The sequence below is a fragment of the Cervus elaphus genome, chromosome 17 (genome assembly GCF_910594005.1).
Source record: "Cervus elaphus chromosome 17, mCerEla1.1, whole genome shotgun sequence".
NCBI lineage: Eukaryota > Metazoa > Chordata > Mammalia > Artiodactyla > Cervidae > Cervus > Cervus elaphus.
This window is the reverse complement of record NC_057831.1, coordinates 40,769,014-40,790,437: the sequence shown is the minus strand read 5'-3', so window position 1 is coordinate 40,790,437 and position 21,424 is coordinate 40,769,014. Positions and strand designations below refer to the sequence as shown.

Genomic DNA, 21,424 nt, shown 5'->3' with positions numbered 1-21,424 from the left:
CAATTGATGTGGTTTGATAGCAATTTTCAGCAAGAATTATCATCAGAGTACATACTCCAAATTATCTGGAGTCCTGTTTCTTCAGGAATAAATTTGAAAAGGTAAAATGAACTCTGTGTGTGTGTGTGTGTGTGTGTGTGTGTGTGTGTGTGTATTTATCAGCTGTGTGTGTGTGTGTGTGTGTGTGTGTGTGTGTGTGTGTGTATGCGTGCTCAGTTGCTCAGTCATGTCTAACTCTTCAAGACCCCATGGACTGTAGCCCACCAGGATCATCTGCCCACGGGATCTCCCAGGCAAGAACACTGGAGTGGGTTGCCATTTCCTTCTCCAGGGTATCTTCCTGAATCAGGGATCAAACCTGTGTCTCTTACGTCTCCTGCCTTGGCAGGCAGATTCTTTACCACATGCTACCTGAGAAGCCCCAGCTCTAAGCCCATTTTAAAAATTGACATGCTGGTGGTAGGTTCCTATTTGCAGTCACTCCAGCACCAAGTCACTGCTCACAAGGCCCCTTGTCACAGACTCAAAGGAGATCCAGACAGGATCACAGGGCCCCTGCAATGCCTACTGATTTTGTCCTAGTTATTGATTCATGGAAGACACCGTGTCTGTGGAAACATTATTAGCCATTTTTCTCCAACAGACATCCACAGGTTTAGGATCTAGGAAGAAACACATTGGTCATAATTCGGAAGCACAAGATGGAAGCTTAAATAGGGATATGGATTATGGAGCAGAAGCCTTTACTCCCATGCAAAGCCACAGGAAATATTCCTTCTTGCTATCAGCTCTCCTAGATAAAGGAGAAAAATAAGGGTAATTCTCATTATGGTGAAATTACCACTTCTGTTACCATTATCATTACTTGTTTAATTCATAATTCATGGCCAATCACTCACCCGGAAGCCTGTCATTTACATGTAATTGCATTTTTTGTGTAACTGGAAAGCAGTCTGTGAAAACGACCACTTGTTTATACACTGTTGAGATGAGGAGGGGTCAGAAATATGGAGCAACTGAGATAATGGTGGTGTTCTTAGTAGTGTCAGGCTTTGCAAGATGAAACCTTTCCTATTGATAAACATGAATGAATTTTCATTCAGTTATATCACAATTCAAAGTAGCCTACTTACTTGCACACTAACTTCTTATTCTCTTTTCTGTATTATCTTGTTTCCTGATTTTTGAAGTACTAGTACCCTAGTACATTGATTTAACTTCTAGTTGCAGGGATAAGGGAGTTGGCTTAATTTTTATTTGTAAGGCAATAAATTTATGATAGATTATTGGATTCAGCCACTTATGTAGCCAATTAATTTAAGCTATTAGCCTGTCCATTGTGTCAAAAAATATTGAGTAAATTAATAAATGAGTAAGATGAATCACTAATATATATGTTAGTGCCTAACATGTGCTGGTTGCTAATAATCAAAGTAGGATAAGAAACTTTCTCAGCTCATTAGGTATTTTTGCTGGTATGTAACTCCAGTGAAAACTCCCTGGCCACCACACTGAAAATTATGTCTTTCCCACTCCACCTCCCAACCTGTTCACCAATAGGTCTCAGTCCTGCTTTCTATCTGGCAAACTTTAGTTTTTGCTACTTATTTTTGTTTATTACTTTTTCTTCCCTGACTATAAGATCAATTAAAGTGGGAAGTGTTCCTAGTACCTGGGATAGTACAAAACATACTGAAGACATTCAATAATTTTTTTTGAATAATGTATTAATCAGTGAACAGAGTCCTCCCCTCAGGGAATTCAGGCTTAATAAAAGAAACTGAATTATCCATCATGGGTTGTATTAGAGGTTACCATCAGTGTAGATGGTTACACCCTGGAGAGCAGGGATTTTTTTCTTGTACGACCACTGTGCATCCACAGTTCTACAACAAACATTATTTACAACATATGCATTATTGTAAGTGCTTTTTAAATAAATGAGTAAATAAATATTTATGTGATACAGTTAATCTATCCAAGAGTGTTTGGTTTCTATGGGGGTAAAATGCCATCCATATTAAGGCAATTTGCTTGTTGACCTACCTTCACCAATTAATCTCTTTTTAGTGTTATTAGCTGGGGAATGCTCTCAGTAGCATCCTTAGTAGATTGCCTTCACACACAAATATCCAGTTGGTGAAGAAGACACTGTTTCCATGATGAGAGGAAGCATATCATGCAGATTCTAAATGAATCTGCCAGTTACAGACATGCCACCAATGTGCACATTTTGAGACCATCATGTAAGATAAAGAGTCTAATTTCATGCTTTCATTAGATATTGATTGAACACTTTATATATTAGGCACTGTGGAAAGTAATGGGCATACAGTCATGAATAAGAAAGATTTAGCTTCTGGTTTCATGATGGTAAAATGTTAAGTCTACTCTCCTGTATAGTCTCTTGGTTTCTCTATTCTGTCCCTGACTACTTTGGGGTTAATCAAATACTTTTGATATTACATTTTAATTCCTCAACTAGATGTTTAACTGCACCTCCTTTTATTATTTTCATTTGTTTTCCTGGCATCTAGAGATTATAATATGTCTCCTTCACTTATTCAGATTACTTAGAGTTAATATTGTCCCACTTTGTGTAAAATGTACAGCAGTAAAATTTCATTTATTTTCCCCCGTACTTTATGCTATTATTGTCAGAAATGTAATATCAACAAATGTAATAAACCCCACAATATTTTCTGTTGTTTTAAACAAAGGAAATAGGAAAATGAGATAATATTTTATATTTATTCACATATTTTTAGTTTCCAGTGTTCTTCACTTCTACATGGAGCTCTAAGTTCCTATATCATGTCATTTCTTTTCAGCCTGAAGAAATTCCTTCAGTATTGCTTTTAAGGCAGGTCTGGTATCTATGATTTCTCTTAGCTTTAGTTTATCTTAAAATACCTTTATTTCATCTTCATTCTAAAAAATCTATTTTCACAGAATATAGAATTCTGGGTTGAAAATCTGTTTATTCTCTCCAGCACATAATTCCATTGTTTTCTGTCATCTATTGTTTCTCATCAAAAACCATTATCATATTATTTTACCACTATATGTAAGGCATGTCCTTTTAGTCTGCTTTTTCTTGAGATTTTTTCTAACTTTTTTCAACAATTTGACTATGACATACCTATATGTGATTCATCTTGTAATTTTCTTTATTGAAGTTCAAGGTTCTTGTATATGTACATTGATGTTGGCAAACAAATTTGGAATGTTTTAGCCATTTATTTTTCCATTTTTTCTCTCCTGTCTCATTTGGTTCTCTAATTACATTTACGTTAGACTATTTGATATTGTCTCACAAATCACTAAGGATCTGTTTATATTTTAATCCCTTTTCCTCTCTGTTATTCAGATTGGATGATTTGTCTTTTTTCACCTCCATTCAAGCTCTCAACTCTTTCCTCAGGAGTCCCCAATCTGCTATTAAGCCCATCTAAAAAAATTTTTTTTCTTTTTAGATATTTTGCTTTTCTCATCTAAAATTTCCATTTGAATCCTTCTGTGGTTTAATTTCTCTGCTGAAATGTTTCACTTGTTTACCTCTTATGGCTATTTTTTTCCTTGAAATTCCAACATCTGTGTCATCCTAGGGTCTGTTTCTATTGACTGCTTTTTAAAAATTCTTGAGTGTGGGTCACATTTTTCTAGTCCTTCACATGTCCGCTAATGTTTGGTAGCTCAGATGGATTTTGTTACAGTACACCATACGGAGTTTAGATTGTGCTATCTTCCTTCAAAATGTTTTGACTAATGTTCTGGAAGGCATTCCACAGTTATTAGCACTTCTGGTCTTGACAACTACAATTCTATTATATTAAATGTTAGGATAGGTCCATTTTTATTTCATAATTAGTTACAGGATGTGGCTCTTACTCTGGGTGATGATCCTTACTCTAAAAGCATAGTCCATTTGAGCTCTTAAGTGCATGCCAGAAGTGTTCAGTGCAATTTCTTTCTGTCCTTCTTTCTCAGTTTTTTTTTTTTCTTCTTATTTATGTATTTATCTTTTTTGGCCTTGGCAAGACCTCCAGTATCTCATAGTAGTGAATGATTTCTGATACCTCTGTTCAATTCTCAGTCCTACAACAGCTTACTTACTGAGTTTTATGAAGTATGTCCCCGATCATGCATCACCCAGGCCTTGGTCAATGACTGTATTAGTCAGGGTTTTCCAGAGAAAGAGAATCAACAGGATATATACAGGTAAACAGAAAGATACTTATTATGGAAGATTGGCTCAGACAATCACAAAGGCTGCAAAGTCCCATGATCTACCAGCTGCAACCTAGAGGCCCAGGAAAGCTGATGATAGTTTCAGTCCAAACTTGAAGACTTGGGAACCAGGTTAATGATGTAAGTCAGTCAGAGTCCAAAAACCTGAGAACCAGTAACACCAATGTCTGAAGGTGGGAGAGATGGATGTCGAACTCAGTTAGAGAACAAATCCACCTTCCTCTACATTTTTGTTCTATTCAAGCCCCTTAACCTCTTGGATGATGTCCACCAGCACTAATGAAAGTATTCTTTTTTATTCAGTCTACCAGTTAAAGAACCTGTTCTAGAAACATGCTCACAGACAGACATACACAGAGACGATAATTTTGCCAGCTATCTGGATAACTTTTAGCCCAGTTACATTGACACATACAATGAAACATCACAATGGCCACATTTAATTCTCACATGGGTCCTTTCCTCTGACACACATAACAGTTCTCTCTTCTCCAGCACCATGCCTTGCAAATTCTACCTCAGTACATTGAGCTTGTGCCTTATCTCTCTGATCTATGGAAGGAACATGCCCCAGGCAGAGGGAGCTGGGCATTCATGGAGCTCCTCTCAGGGGTTTCTTCCCTCTCCAGTACCGTAGTTCTACATTGCTTATTGTTCAGTCCTTGAGAACAGTTGCCTCCTGTACAGGCATACCTCGTTTTATTGTACTTAGCTTCATTGTGCTTCATAGATATTGCAGTTTTCAGCAAATTGAAGATTTGTGGCAACTTTGTATTGTTAGATGACAGAATTTCCTAGCAATAATATATTTTTAAATTATGATGTGTACAATGTTTTTTAGACATAATATTTTGGCAAACTTAATAGACTACAGTATAGTATAAATGTAAGTTCCATATGCACTGGGAGACCTAAAATTTATGTGACTCATTTTATTGCTATATTCACTTTATCGCAGCAGTCTGGAACAGAACCTGCAATATCTCTGAGGTATGCTTGTCCAGCTATATGTTTATGGTGAGATAATACTTCCAGTAAGTTATTTATTCTCTAAAGGCTGGAAGTAGAAATCTTCAATCTTACACTGTAGTAGGGAAGACATGTTAAAAACATAATTGCATCATCAATTGTTTTAAGTATATTTGTGATAATGCTATGAAGGAGAAATATGGGAAACTTATAGGAGCTTATGGTAAAGCTGTTTATAATCTAGTTTGGTCTGTCAGATAAAGCTTTCCTTAGGAAGTGATTATTGAACTGAAATCTCAAAGATGGCAGAAGAGAATGCCACAATGAGGTAAAACAAAATTTCAGACAAAGATAGTAGCATGTAGAAAGGTCTGGGATGTATGCTCAAAGGACTGAGAAAAAATAATATCTAACATTAGTTGAAACTATGTTATGAACAGTCACTATACTAAGTGCTTTATCTATTATCTCACTAGATTCTAACAATAGTACAAGATAAATACCTTTATTAATCCATTTTATTGATGAGGAAACTGAGATTCAGATTAAATAAAGTTACCCAAGACCATGGTGCCAGGATCTACCTCAGCTGTTTTACTACCATTCTTGAACACTCAGACACTCTAAGGGGAAAAGTGCAGAGTGATCTGATAGCTGAGCAGGAGAGACTGGAAGGGGAAGAGAGAGAAAAGTGAGAAAGATAGCCTGAGGATTCCATGATATCCACGTCCTATCTGCTGGAAGCTAAAGCTCTCACTGAGGAGAAAACACAATAAAAATAAGGTAGTCACCATATACAATTTACATTTAAATATATTCCTAAAACGGACTTTAAAACTATGTTTTGACAACCAAGATCTTTTTAGTATAAAGCCTTTTGTTTTGTAAAGAAAAGACAATGATACTGAGAAGTTTAATAACCTGCCTAAGGTCACTTGGCTTGAAGTAATAAAACAGGGACTAGAAACTAAGACTTCCAACTGCTGATTAAAAACAAAAGCCTGTATACTTTGTAGTCCCACGTGGGGGTTCAAAAGATGCTCCAGGCAAGAACATCATTAACTACTAACTTGGTGATGGGGCTGAAGGCATGAAGATCAACATTAATACTTAAGTACTTGAGAAGCTGTAAAGGTCCCTTCTCCACACCCAGGCCTGAGGGTCTAGGAACCTGTCAAAGAGAGAGTGAGCTTGGCAGATATCAGAATTTAAAGGAAAATGAGGAAACTGAGCAACCAGCAAATACTTCTTACGTGTCTGCTATGTGCCAATTTCAGGCATGATTGTAGAGTTTGCCTTGTTGCTGTCCAGTCGCTAAGTCCTGTCTGACTATTTGTGACTCCAAGGACTGCAGCACACCAGGCTCCCCTGTCCTTCACCAGCTCCTGGAGCTTGCTCAAACTCATGTCCATCGAGTCTGTGATGCCATCCCACCATCTCATCCTCTACCACCCCCTTCTCCTCTTGCCCTCAATCTTTCCCAGCATCAGGATCTTTTCCAATGAATTGACTCTTCACATCAGGTGGACAAAGTATTCTTGCCTTGGGAAGCTTAGGAACTGTCTGAAAAGAGTTTGGCTAGATATCAAGAAGTCCAATCTGAAACTTAGAAGCTGGGTAAGAGGTAACAATAGTCTCTCTCTTCCTGCTGAAGGTTAGTAGAACATTTCCTCTCCAACACCTTGACAGGAGAAGGTCTCTGCAAGAGGGGGTGATGCCCAGAGCAAGGGGGGAGGGGGTGAATCAGGGACAACAGAGAAGATAGAGCAGAGGAGGGAGGGAGTTCTTCCCTCTGGAAGGCTGCAAACTGGCAGGAAAATTTTATCAAGATGAGTACGTTTGAACGGTTTTGAAGTTTGCAAGAGCAGGTGGTGGTGTTGTTCAGTTACCCAGTCATATTTGACTCTTTGGGACCCCATGGACTATAGCATGCCAGGCTTCCCTGTCCTTCACCAACTCCTGGAGCTTGCTCAAACTCATGTCCATTGAGTCAGTGATGCCATCCAACCATCTCGTCCTTGGTAGAAGTTGGTAATTGTTGAAGGACCCACCTGACTACACACAGTGGCATGAAGGTTTGAAAGGACACCAATGGAAGAAGCAGAATGTCCTGCTTGAAAAGCTAAAGCAAAATCATCATGGCCCAGACAGGTTTACGAGGAGAGTATACTTAGATAGATGTGTCCCTTTAGAAATGTAGTACGAAGAAGCTAACCAGAGTCTGCAGTATGTAAATCAGATTGATTTTACAAGTTTAAAAGCTTCCTTAGATGTTAATCTAGGAAATGAAATTGGGTCTTCCCTTGGTATGGAAAGTGAATCTGTTCACTCATTTGTCAGACATTTATTGATCTCTTACTGTGTGCCAGACTCTCAACCAGCACTTGGCATTATCAAGTAAGCAAGATATTTCACACCATGTAAGTGTCAAGGGCAGAGGAGGCGCCTGGTGTGGGAACAGGCAAGAAGGGTGGCGTGGCCAATGGCTGATGGTCAGGCAGCAGGGAAGATGATGAACAATGCTGTCAGAGTGAGGAAGGGCCAGATTGTGCGGGGACCAGGGTCCGTGGTAGAAAGTGGATTTTTTTTTTTTTTTAAAAGACAACGTGAAACTTTTAGGGATTTTTTTAAGTAGGGAAATGATCCAATATGATCTATGTCATTTACTGTCATCTCGACACAAGATCTATCATATCTATCAGGCTTTTTAGCCAATGGGCTCCAATGGTAGGATGAATAGCTCCAAAGGGAAATAGAACAGTAGCTTTGCACTCAGGACTTCCTATAACACCAAGGCGGGAACTATAAAGTAGAAAAGCAACAAAGGGTCCATTTGCCAAGTTCATGAGGGTGGTCTAACCTTGATTTAAATTAGTACTTTTGCTCTTGCTTTGTATTCTATACTTTCCAAACTGATTTGGGAAGGCAATCTATATAGAGACGTGAAGATTCAGGCTTCTGGTCACTCAGAATGGGCAAGTTGATGCTAAGCTGGACAGATATGGCTCCTGGCACCAGCAGGTTTTCAGGCGCTTGCTAGCTGGCCCACTGGGTCACTACTGATTTTCCTTGAGTCCTCACTAACTACCTGAAGTCACAGATACTGCTCCATCTACTGAGTTAACACTTTGTGAATACTCCCTGTGTCTTTTAGAATCACTCTGCTTGGATAAGCCCCATCCATTAATGTCCACATGTGAAAATGTGAAGGATGTCCCATCTCTGGGCACATCAGCTTATGCTAATGAAGCTGCATATCAAGGACATCAATTTTCTCACTTTCAGGGAAGGCAAAGGTACTAACAGGTGATTGCGGTGTGAATGATTTATGCAGAGCACCCACTCCCCTGGAAGCAAAGCCAGGGAGTGATGAGTGCAGAAAATGTCACGTGGGCCGTTAACACTGGTTGAATGTTGAAATTTCAATCCAGTTCACTCTTTTAGTGATATTGGCTGTATTCCCAATTTAAGACTCAGCAAACCTTATTTTTGCTACCTAAAAGATATGTTTGCATGATTCTTTGCTTATGGGGTAATCATGATCTAATGCAACATAAAATAAACCTAAAAGGTGAGAAAAGCAAAGGGAAAACCAGGATTTAGTTAGTTTTTTGGTGTGTTTTTTTTTTCCTCCTGGGGTCCCAACCCTCTGCCTGTGATTGCCTGAGCACATATGGCTGCACCTAGCTCCTGCCTGCCATGGCATCTGCTGGCACATGGACAGCATGCCCAGGTTTCTCTCTGCAGCTGGCATTAACAGAACGCATCCCATATCTTCTAGGTTTCCTCTACACTCAGAACAGCACCAAGCGCAGCATTAAAGAGCGGCTCATGAAGCTCTTGCCCTGCTCAGCTGCCAAAACGTCGTCTCCTGCTGTTCAAAGCAAGTTTGTTTGTTTGTTTGTTTGTTTGTTTTTCTCCCCCAAACTCTTTGTTTTGTTTGTTTAGGCCTGAATGCATTGCAGTTCTCTGCTTCTAAAGAGAATCAATCAATATATTATAATCCGCAAAACCAACTCTATTGATGTACTCCTGTTTACCTAAATACCAAGGGGAACATCTGTGCAATTATAAACCACTTCCCATTTGGCAGACTGACAGCGCAGTGTTAATGACGAGAGCCCGGGCTTCAAAACATTTGGAAATTTATGCTTGATCTGAGGTGTAGGGACTCGGCTCAGACAACTCTTGGGATTCCCATTGCTCAAACTGTTAGTGGAACAGCTGTACATTTTAAACTGTGTTGCTTGTCAGTTTTCTGATTCACCATACGTGGATTTGTTGTGTCATACTGCAAGCATAAAAAATGTTACTAGGTCTGAAAAGATACTATAAAGTGGAAAATAATTACAAAAACTTGACTTTGCTCTGCCCACTCTTTCCCAGTATCGTAGAAAAACAAAACCACCTCATACATACATATATATTTATTTATTTATTTATTAACTTATAGTGGGCTTACATCCTGATAAAACCAGTGGGGTAAGTTCAAAATATTTTAAGTCTAAAATGCATTGAATACACCCAACCTACTAAGCATCGTATCTGAGCCTAGCCTACCTCAGATGTGCTCAGAACACTTCCATTAGTTGGCCAAAATCATCCAACACAAAGCTTATTTTATAATAAAGTGTTGAATATTTCATGTAATTTATTAAATACAGTGCTGAAAGTGAAAAACAAAATGGTTGCCTGGGTGCAGAATAGTAAGTGTATCATTGGATTAGCCTCGTGAGGTCATAGCTGACTTTGGACTATGGGTTTCTACCAGTCGCTGCTACTGCCCCACATCATGAAAAAGGTTCTACCAGACGGCATATTGCCAGCCAGGGAAAAGATCAAAATTCAAAGTACAGTTTCTACTGAATGTATTTCATTTTTGCATCGTTGGTGAAGTTGAAAAATTGTAAGTCAAACCAGTCAAACCATTATAAGTCTCGGGCCATACATACATATGTGTATATATATATATATGCACACATATGTACACACATGCATACACACACAAATATGTGTGTGTACATACATACATACATACATACATATGTGTATATGAAAGTGAAAGTGAAGTCGGTAAGTCATGTCCAACTCTTTGCAACCCTATGGACTGTAGCCCGCCAGGCTTCTCTGTCCATGGGGTTTTCCAGGCAAGAATACTGGAGTGGTTGCCATTTCCTTCTCCAGGCAAACTTCCTGACCCAGGGATCCAACTCAGGTCTCTCGCATTGCAGGCAGACTCTTTGCCATCTGAGCCACCAGGGAATCCCATATGTGTATATACATATACATATAAATATGCATGTCTGATGTTTATAGATAAGGTTGGAAACTCAGGCAAATTTGATGCTGTCTTGAAGCAGAATTCTCTTTTCAAGAAAACTCAGTTTTTGCTTCAAGCCTTTCAACTGGTTGGATGAAGACCACTCACATTTCCAGGGCAATTTCTTAACCAGGTCTCCAAAATACCTTCAGAGCAACACTTAGGTTAGTTTTTGATTGCGTAACTGGGTGTTATTGGTAGACAAGTTGACCATCAGACTAATCCTCTCTCCATTCTCTTTTTCCTCCAATTTTGTGACATTCTTAAGGAGTAAAATATAGAGGATATGTCAAGGGATACCTCTATTTATTTCATAAACATGCCACCAGTTATTTATAATTGACATTTACAAGCATTCTATGCTTACAGTCTTTCATACACAGTTTTTTCAAGCACAAAACAAGTGTTAGAATCAGGTAGAGAAGGTGGCATTCTTTGTCAGTGAGGAAACAAAACATTAAAAAGCTAGATGGGATATTCTTGGTGTAGGGCTATAACCCATAACTTCACATATTCTCTTTTCTGTCACATCATTTTGTAGGAACTAATGAACTCAATTCTTATCGTTCAGTCGCTAAGTCATGTCCGTCTCTTTGCAACCACACAGGCTGAAGCATGCCAGGCTTCCCTGTCTTTCAGGATCTCAATGAATAGTGAACTCAGTGAGTGATTTAAAAATGTGAATGGTCTAAAATTCCACTATTTTCAACAACACAAATAAATAAAATATGGAAATACCTCAAACAACCCAATATGTTCAGTCAAACTTCCCAGAGTAGAATAGTAATTTATTTCAGTGGCACTGACCCAAGTTAATATGTCATAATAAAAAAATATTATTAATTCACTTATTCACTCAATATATATTTATTATATGTCAGTTCCTGTGCTGCGAGATAGAGCAGTAAGTACATCCTTTAAAAAAGCATTTTCCTACTAGAATCTTCTGTGGGGAAAGTGAGCAGGATGAAATTATTTTTATCGATAATAATCCTATGTACAAAAACTACAAAGTTAAGATACATTGCTTTAATTTTTTTCCTTCATTGTGTATACACACACCATCTCACAAACAAAACATAATCTGCCATCAGCAACCTGGAAGGCCACAATTCAGAATGACGACAAACCCTCAATTCTACATGATATTGAAGCTGTGGACATTTTTATTGCTACTATTTGTCAGTGAATGTTGGTTATTAGAGCCATTGCTTTTCCCCTTGGAAGCGGAAATAAAAATTGCCAATTTATCAGATATTTACCAAAAACATAGTCATCTGTACAAAGTAGACAAATAAAATGAAACTTTCCAATGGGTCTCTCTATTCACTTGAAGTGAAGTGAAGTGAAAGTCGCTCAGTCGTGTCCTACTATATGTGACCCTATGGACTACACAGTCCATGGAATTCTTCAGGCCAAAATATTGGGGTGGGTAGCCTATCCCTTCTCCAGGGGATCTTCCTGACCTAGGAATTGAACCGGGGTCTCCTGCATTGCAGGCAGATTCTTTAGGGAAGAACAAAAGCACCCTGCTCTGTTAACACTCTTCCTGAACCAGTATTGCAGAAAGCCACGTCCATAAATAAGTGATCACAGAGGATGCAATGCAATTTTCAACTAAGTGTGAGGGAAAAGGACATTTGTTAAAAAGAAAAAAAATAAGATATTAAAAAAATCAGCAGCCTGACTTAAAAGCTGATATTTTTATAAAAATGGGATGTCATAAAACTGGCTTTTATTGAACCCATATGAGATATGGCCTATGATTTGTTGATCCATAAAGGTCTGCAGATTTAAAACTCCCTCACTCACCAGTCACCACCTTCCCTGTTAGCCACGAAGAAAAGAAAATCCCAGCATGTCGAAATAGATGACTTGAAAAGAAGACCACATTCATTTCATTGCTATTTTAGAAAGGTTTTACTCATTTTATTATTAGACCCCTAACCATGAGCTGGGCCCTAAGCAGTTGGGCACAGGACTGAAAAGATGACATGAAAACATGAGGGAGGAGGCAGGTGCTTGGGGACAAGGACCAGAGTGACAAAGGACCCCAAACCCAGGCCACCAGGCAGAAAAGCAAGGGCACCAAACATTTCCAAGGAGGATCACAGAGAGCCCCTTGATAAAGTCTGACTTGACTGAGAGAGTTCTGGGCTTGAATTTCCTGCACAGGGGCTGCAGAAATATTCTCCACCAGATCCCGTGCAGCTTCAAAGCTAGAGAGCTGAAGTTACTTTAATAAAGTTACTTTAATAAGAGGCCAATCAATATTGTGGACTTCCCTGATAGCTCAACTGGTAAAGAATCTGCCTGCAATGCAGGAGACCCCAGTTCGATTCCTGGGTCGGGAAGTTCCGCTGGAGAAGGGATAGGCTACCCACTCCAGTATTCTTGGGCTTCCCTTCTGGCTCAGCTGGTAAAGAATCCACCTGCAATGCAGGAGACCTGGGCCCGATCCCTGGGTTGGGAAGATCCCCTAGAGAAGGGAAAGGCTACCCACTCCAGTATTCTGGCCTGGAGAATTCCATGGATGGTATAGTCCATGGGGTCACAGAGTCGGATACAACTGAGCGACTTTCACTTTCACTTTTCAGTCAACTTTGTCACTCAGTCATGTCTGACTCTTTGCAGCCCCATGGACTGTAGCCTGCCAGACTCCTCTGTCCATGGGATTTTCCAGGTAAGAATACTGGAGTGGGTTGCCATTTCCTCCTCCAGGGGATCTTCAGGACCCAGGGATCGAACCTGCATCTTCTACATTGGCAGGAGGAGTGTTTACCACTGAGCCACCAGGGAAGAGGCCAATACTCATTCTATATTTCATTTTATGTTCTCAAGAAGGCAGAAAAGAAGAGTTTTCATTCCTTTGGCAGGAATGTGAGATTTATCAGTATTATGCAAATAAAAAAAGAAAAAAAAATGTTTTCTGTAGGAAAAGAAACAAACTTCTGCTGAGTTATGGAGCACTTAGATCCCCCAAACCAGAGAACCCAAGAGTTTACAGGGAGCCTTCCCTCATCCAGCTCCCTGACAGATTCCCTCTGTCATTACCAGGGAGCAGCTTCTTCAAGGAAATACCTCTTTGGTATTTCCTGCTTCTTCTGGGAAATACCTATACGGTGACTGCAGAGCAGTCTTCCTCATGCTGAGCCCAAAGGCAGCCTTCCTTTAACTTCCAACAGTATTGATCCTAGTTCTGCCCTTGAGAGTAATCTGCATGTCTGCTCCTTCCTCCTCCTCTTCCTCCTCCTCCTCTTTCTCCTTTGGAGTTGAGAGGGTGAGTGGTTTATTTATAAAAGTATTCATGTTCATGGCAGCAACTTGGAGTATAACACACAACACGTGACATATTCACACTACACAACACATTATTATTAAGATAATGACACTCCTTTACCTTGAAGTGCATGCTCAGTTGCTTAGTCATGTCTGACTCTTTGTGACCCCATGCACTGTAGCCTCCCAGGTTCTTCTGTCTCTGGAATTTTCCAGGCAAGAATACTGGAGTGGGTTACCATTTCCTCCTCCATTACCTTGAAGTAACAACAAATAATAAGTGACATCTTTTTTCATAGATGTACATTCATTAATAATTGCAACCATACCAAATATTTATCCTTTTCTTACATTGCATACTTTCATATGTACTAACCTTATTATTAAAATGTAAATATCACTTTAATGGCAATCATAATATTACATTATATAGTTACAGTATATTGTATTTGACTGCATTCCCTGGCTTTTGAATATTTAGATTTCCCCCCTTGGCTCTTTTTTTACTTATAGATAGCACTGAGATAAATATCTCTGTGTGTATATATACACATTTAGATTATTTTCTACAAATTTAGATTATTTTCTCCCAGATTTGAAATTACTGGATAAAAGAATTAAATTACGTAAATGCAAGCTTCCTCATGTATATTAGAAAATTGTTTTTTGAGTTAGTCTTTCAAATATTTAAACACATTACATATTACCTCTGGAGTGTTTTTTAACATAGACTTAATATCCTCAATATTTGGAAACTATGTATTTTATAGGCATTTATTAAATGCAGACTTGAAATAGTTCTGCTGCTTGTGCCTCAAATGACAGCATTAAAAGAAGTAGTACATGACAAAGTTTTCTGCATAAAAACAATAGACATTATTACATTTTTTGCAAAACAAATGTATCACTCATTTTTAACAAAAGGTAAAATTAGTAAGTCCCAATCTTGTTAAGTTAAGCACACATCTTGACTTTGATATTTGAGAAGACTGTCAGACAAAAATCAGTCCAACTCCCTTGGAAAGATGTTGGGGAATAACAAAAAAGGCTTTGAGAAGGAAGCGACAGAAGCACACAGAGGCCTCCCGTGGGGCGGCCTGACTGGTTGATCAAGAGTGATAGATGTGATCTACTGAGTTAATTTAGGAGTTAGAATGTCTTCTGTCTGACTCTAATAACTCTCAAATCAAAGTGAGAAATGAATAAGAACTGTGGCTGATGACACCTGGGCCATGAGTTAAGGATTAGCTGTCCCTGAAGTTGGCCATTTGCCCACTGCTCTTTGAACACCCAAGCACGGATGTAGCTCAAACCACCCGCCAAATGTACTGGTATGATCACCATCATTTATTCATCGGTATCTCTAGCTGCCAGGTTGCTGAAATTAGAATGATTGGCCCCTTACTTTCTGCTCCCTGCTCCCAGCTAATTGGCCACTAAACTCTGGTCAATTTCTCTCTGAAATATCTTTTAAATTAACTTCTTTTTATCTCTTGTGCTCAGGCTGTCAAGCAGCACTATTAGCAACAGCCAAAACATGGAACCAACCTAAATGTTCATCAACAGATGAATGAATGAAGAAAATGTGGTGCATACACACACACACACACACACACACAGGATTACTCAGCCATTAAAAAACAATGAAATTTTTCCATTTGCAACAACAACAAGTGTGGACCTGGAGAACATTATATTTAGCGAAATAAGTCAGTCAATCTTTCTGTCTGAATGAAAAATGCTCTTTTTTCATTTATATATGGAATCTAAAAATTAAAACAAATGAACAAACAGAAACAAAATACAACAAGACAGAAGCAGACTTGTAGATACAGAGAACAAACTGGTGGTGAGAGGGGTATGGAGAGGGGACGATAAGGGAAAAGAATCAAAGATACAAGCTCTAGGTTTAAAATAAATTATAGTAAAAGATGTAATGTAGAACACAAGGAATATGGCCAATATTCTGTAATAACTTGTATGAAATATAATCTACAGAAATATCAAATCACTCTGTTGTACCCCTAAAAATAATATAATATTGTAACAACTATACTTTAGTTAAAAATAAAAAGAAATACCTAGCTACTATACTCTATGTGAGCACAAATACTTTTTCTTTGAAAAATAAATGCTGTCAAGTCTGTAGTTGTTATCTTTTCCTTAGATAATTCCAAATCATTCACTTTCTCTCTCTATGCCCCAGTTAATTTTTCCTAAAGTAATCATTTCCCTATTTATTCGAAAGACGTTACGGTGACAAACAGCTTACTAGATAATAGTTAGGAACTAATATAAAAGATAAAATATTGAGCACTTGATTATGTGTATTTATACTCATGTTTTTGTTTAAATTTACTTCATAATAACATCTACCCAATAAAATCTCAGTGCCCTTATTCCTTCAAAATAATTGATTCACTAAATTAAACTTCATCCAGGGGATTTTATTGTTGATTGGAGCAAGAGGGCAAATGTAACAAGGCTATTTTGAGGCCAGACTACTCATAACTGATAAGCCACCATCATCATTTACCTTGGGTAACTACAAAACATAATTTCCTAACTTAACTTCAGTTTTTTAGTATCAAATACAACACAACATTACAGTGTATTTGTTATTCCTGGTAGCATATTAATCATGAAAAGTTTTAGATACCTTTCTTTGGCAGAGAAACCATCAGCAGTTGGCTGTTGGAGAATTTGTTTTCAAAAGTGACTTGAACTGCCAACATACCGCCAATTAAAAATACAACAGTAACCTCCAGGAAGTTGAAAAAAAAAAAAATTTAACCTTCTGACAATCAGTCTCATGGTAACTCCTGGTGACACAGCTAAAAGCTCTGCCTGGGCATGTACTCAGGAAAATCTTTGGAAGAACAGAAAAACCCATGAAGTTTTGTAAACTTAATTTGCAAGTGGAAAACACAGTCCTTCAATTTCATCATATGTATGAATTCCAAAACTGCTAAATTCTCAGATGTTATTTTTATTTATTTAACAAGCATCTAGGGCTTACTCTGTGGTTGGTGCAGGTCTAAGAGTTTTGCACAGTTTAACTCATTATATCCTAAAAATAATCCTGAAAGATGGACACTCTTTACTATTTCAGTTTTACGGACTATGAAACCAAGGGATGAGAGGTTAATTAACTCACCCAAATCATCTGAAATAAGTGTGGCGGGAGAGCGAGAGGTTGACTCCAGAAATGGTGCTCTGCAACCTTTGTGCTTTACCAGCTCTCTAGTTGTGTTAATTGTTTTTGTTCAGTTTTACCAAAAAAAAAAGAAAGAGAGAGAATCTTTTTTCCACTTATCTAATCTACCTAGGACACCCTTGTTTAGTCCATATTTTCCAGAAAGATGTGGTAGCCCCTCAAATGAATTGTTCCCTTTCTGAACATCAATCTCATCATCTACAAATGAGAAGCACAGGCTGTGTCTCAAGTCTCCTTCCAGAGCTGTGGGAGTCAGTGATTCTTTTCTGCCTTGACAAATGGTGGATGTTCAAAACTAACACAAAATCTTCTTCTTTCGTGACACTTCACTACCCATGAGAAATAGGAAGTGGGAAAAGTTAGAAACTTCACTTACTAACAATTAAGATTAATTGGCACCATCATTTAGGGCCTTTCCAGGTGGCTCAGTGGGAAAGAATTCACCTGCCAAGCAGGAGACACAAGAGACACAGGTTCGATCCCTGGGTCAGAAAGATACCCTAAAGAAGGGTGTGGCAACCCACTCCAGCATTCTTGCCTGGAAAATCCCATGGACAGAGGAGCCTGGCGGGCCAGAGTCCATTGGGTTGCAAAGAGTTGGAGGCGACTTAGCAACGGAACACATGCACACACACACACACATCATTACTTACTGTAAACAATGTGTTTTACTGATTAGAATGTGTCCTTTCTCTCTGCATGGCCGTTTTACAAGTCTTAGACTTCTTCCTCTTGAGTAACTTATTTCACCCTCACAGAACTCCTGGGAGAAGGACAGATTCTAGGGGCTAAAGTCTCCACTGAACAAACTAAAAAATGGGGAGATTAAGTGGCTTATCTAAACTTACATGGGTATTTAGTGACACATAGGAAGATAGGCGTTCCTTTTTCTGGTCCATCTTTTATCAACTTGAAGTCTTCATTAAATTGTGAATGAGTCTTGATACAGGAGAGCTAGAGGCAGAAGTCTCAGGGCAACTGTTTCTTGTTAGCAGGTTTAGATTTCCCTTAGATGTGGCAGACATTTATGGAGCACTAACTGAACAGTAATAGTGTCAGGAACAGGGGAACACTGAAAGCTGACACTGTAAAGAAAGAAATAAACATCTATAAAAATCACCCAGACACTATGAAGACAAGTAAAATGATGTGAGAAGCAATACTAGGGAGTGCTTTAGAGTCAAGAAGTTAAGAATGATAACTCTGGGACCACCTGGTTTGGTTAAAATCCTGGTTCAGTGACTGACTAGCTATAGAAACCTTAAGTAAGTTGCTTACCCTTTCTGAGTTTTATATTCCCGTCTTCACGGTGGAGGTAACAATAGTAAATATTACACACTTGATCAAAAGATTAAATGAGCATGTGAAGTTTTGACAACAGTGACTGGCTAGTAATGTGCTGGCTGCAAATACTGTTATTCTGTCACTACTTGTGATCTTCACAATGGCTTCCTTCACCCGCAGAGGTGAGACTGAATATCCCCCAGGTGCTTTTCACAAAGACGTGATATTTTAGTAGTGCTTTTCAGAGAAGAACTATTTCACTGGAGGGAGAAAAAGCGGGAGGAATATTCTATCACTTGAAAAGACCAAGGGTAAGATAGAGCAATGAGACCCAGGGAAAAGAAACAGCCAGAAAAGGTGAGCTGGGACCAGAGTTTGAAGGTCCACACAGCCAACACCAGGCTGGATTTTACTCTGCAGAAAAGGGAGGAAATGGAGAGCCGGTCAAGGTTTTTATTTATTTATTTTTTATTTTAGCTTTGTTGGGTTATAGTTGAACATATAAAGCTGCAAGACATTTAAAGTGTACAGCATGGTAATTTGATATTCATAAACTTTGTAAGAGGATTCCCCCCTCCCATTTAATTAATCAGCACATCCATCACCTAACACATGTATCTTCTGTTTGATGAGACTATTTAAGTTCTACTTTCTCAGAAAATTTCAATTATACAATACAGTGTTATCACCTACAATCACCATGTTTTACACTAGCTCCTCAGACTTTATTCATCTTATAGTTGAACGTTTGTACCCTTTAAACAAACTCTCCCTATTTCCCCCACCCCCTAGACCCTGGAAACCACCTTTTTCCTCTCCGTTTCTATGTTTGACTCTTTCTAATATTCCCATGTATAAGTGGTACTGTGTAATATTTGTCTTTCTCTTCCTGGCTTATTTCACTTAGCATAATGCCCTCTAAGTCCCCCTATATTGCCACAAATGGCAGGCTTTCCTTTTTTCTCATGGATCAAGAATATTTCCTTGAATATATATACTATATCTTCTTTTTATTATTTTTACTTTTTAATTTTAAATGTATTTATTTTTAATTGGACATAATTGCTTTACAATCTTGTGTTGGTTTCTTCCATACATCAGCACGAATCAGCCATAGGTACACATATGTTCCCTCCTTCTTGAACCTCCCTCCCAGCTCCCTCCCCCCCATCTCAGCCCTCTACATTGTCATAGATTACTGGATTTGAGTTCCCCGTGTCCTACAACAAATTCCCATTGGCTTTCTACATATGGTAATGTATATATTTAATGCTACTCTCCCAGTTTGTCCTATCCTCTCCTTCTCCCACTGTGTCCACAAGTCTTTTCACTGTTTCTCTGTTTCCATTGCTACCCTGCATATAGGTTCATCAGTATCATCTTTCTAGATTCCATATATATGTGTTAATTTGTAATATATGTTTTTCTCTTTCTGACTTACTTCACTTCTTTATCCATTGATGGACACTTCAGCTGTTTCCATGTCTTAGTTATGCTGCGTTGAACATGGGGGATCCTGTTTTCATTTCTTTTGGATACACACCCAGCAGTGGGATTGCTAGATCAACATAGGGTGTGACTCTGTCCTGATGAGGTTTTGAGATGGCTAAAGCCAGCCAATAGTCCAAGGGGCTGGACACAAGTCCAGCTTCAGAAGGGTTGATGGTGAACTTGAAGTTAAAGAGTAGCAAAGGATCAAAGCAACATTTGGAGACAAGACGCAGATGAGGTCTCAAAACTGTCAGCAAGAGCTAGCTGGGTATTAGTTTCTGAATCAAGGAGCCAAGCAAACATTGGAGTGAGAAAAGGACAAAAAGTAAATCAGAAAACAGGTAAATTGTTGAGGGAGATTTTAAAAAAAATGGGAAGATCAGCTGGGAAACTGCTTAAAAAGCTTATGCAAGAAGCACTGTAAACAGCTAATTCTCACTGGGCACAACAGTATTCTAAGCCTAAACAAGTATTGTAAACATGTCCTACAAACCTATAAGGAAAACACAATTAAAATTCCCACTTAGATGAGAGAACTAAACAAAAAAATCAAATCACTAAGCCAAGATCTCCCAATCACCAAGTGCCAAAACAAGGATTTGACCTTGGACAGGGTGATGCCAAAGTTTAGAATCTCCACCACTAGACCTACAGGGGAGGGAAAAGGCCTCTACAAAAAGCAACAGTGGTGGGAGGGAAGGTATGGATTTGAAAGTGTAGCTGGAAACATTGGGCAACAATTGGTGGTATTAAGTGAAAAACAGCAAAGGGACAAAACGATTCTGCCAAAAGAGTAAAGGTGGCAGTAAGCAAGATAAGAAACAGAGAAGGTCAGGAGAGCAGGTTAAGAAAAGATGATGATAGCTTTATTTCAGACACATTGGCTTAAAGTGTCTGAAGAACACAAACCATTATTGTATAAAACCTTTACTGTTGATTGATGTATTTTTTTCAAGTTACCTATATGATGAAATCTTTTACTTTCTACTTGATCTTTCCATGATTTCCCTTACTGTTAATTTGGTCCAAAAGGGGTAGAGTGATGATTACTTGCAAGAAGCTACAGAGAAGTTTAGATAAACAAAAGTCTTCACTGTTTGTTTCTCTTTTTTTAATTAATGACTTCATGACTGGTCACTTGTGCAGTTTCTATTAGGAGTCACAATTCTTATTTTCCATTTGCAATGACCTAGAATTAATACTTGGGCTGAACAGGAATCCAGTGTGGTTTCTGCTGGTTTCCTTTAGACACTAAAATGGGAGCCTAACACCTCAAGCAGACTCAATTTTACACTCCACCAGGTCTATAAAATATAGAGCATTGCTGTGTTATCTGCTTAGATTACAAGGTTAAAGTTTAGCTTTCCTAGTTTCAAATTGCTTTCTTGCTAGGGGATATACAGCAGCAAGTGTGATGGGCAAAAGGTTTTCTTTTCACAGAAACAATGACCATCCTTGCTTGTAAGCTTTAAGGGGGAAAAAAAAAAGAATAACAGAAAAACAAGTTTTGGAGACGTACTGACAGGGAAAACCTTATACACCTTTTTGCAAAACACTCTCATTTGACACTTTGGGTAGAAAAAGAATTCGAAGTAACTTGTAGTGTTCTCTGA

General features: G+C 38.6%; 1 protein-coding gene across 5 annotated transcripts in view; it reads left to right on the top strand.

The window, feature by feature from the left end:
• KCNIP4 (potassium voltage-gated channel interacting protein 4) overlaps window positions 1–21,424 on the top strand; it is a 1,258,052-nt gene that overhangs the window by 1,116,691 nt on the left and 119,937 nt on the right. The window contains exon 2 of one of the 5 annotated variants that reach the window (XM_043871383.1): window positions 9,002–9,103. The exons of the other annotated variants lie outside the window; for them this stretch is intronic. Within the exon in view, the coding sequence (XP_043727318.1) occupies window positions 9,002–9,103 (102 nt within the window). The remainder of the gene's footprint in view (window positions 1–9,001; window positions 9,104–21,424) is intronic. 5 annotated transcript variants of the gene reach the window in all.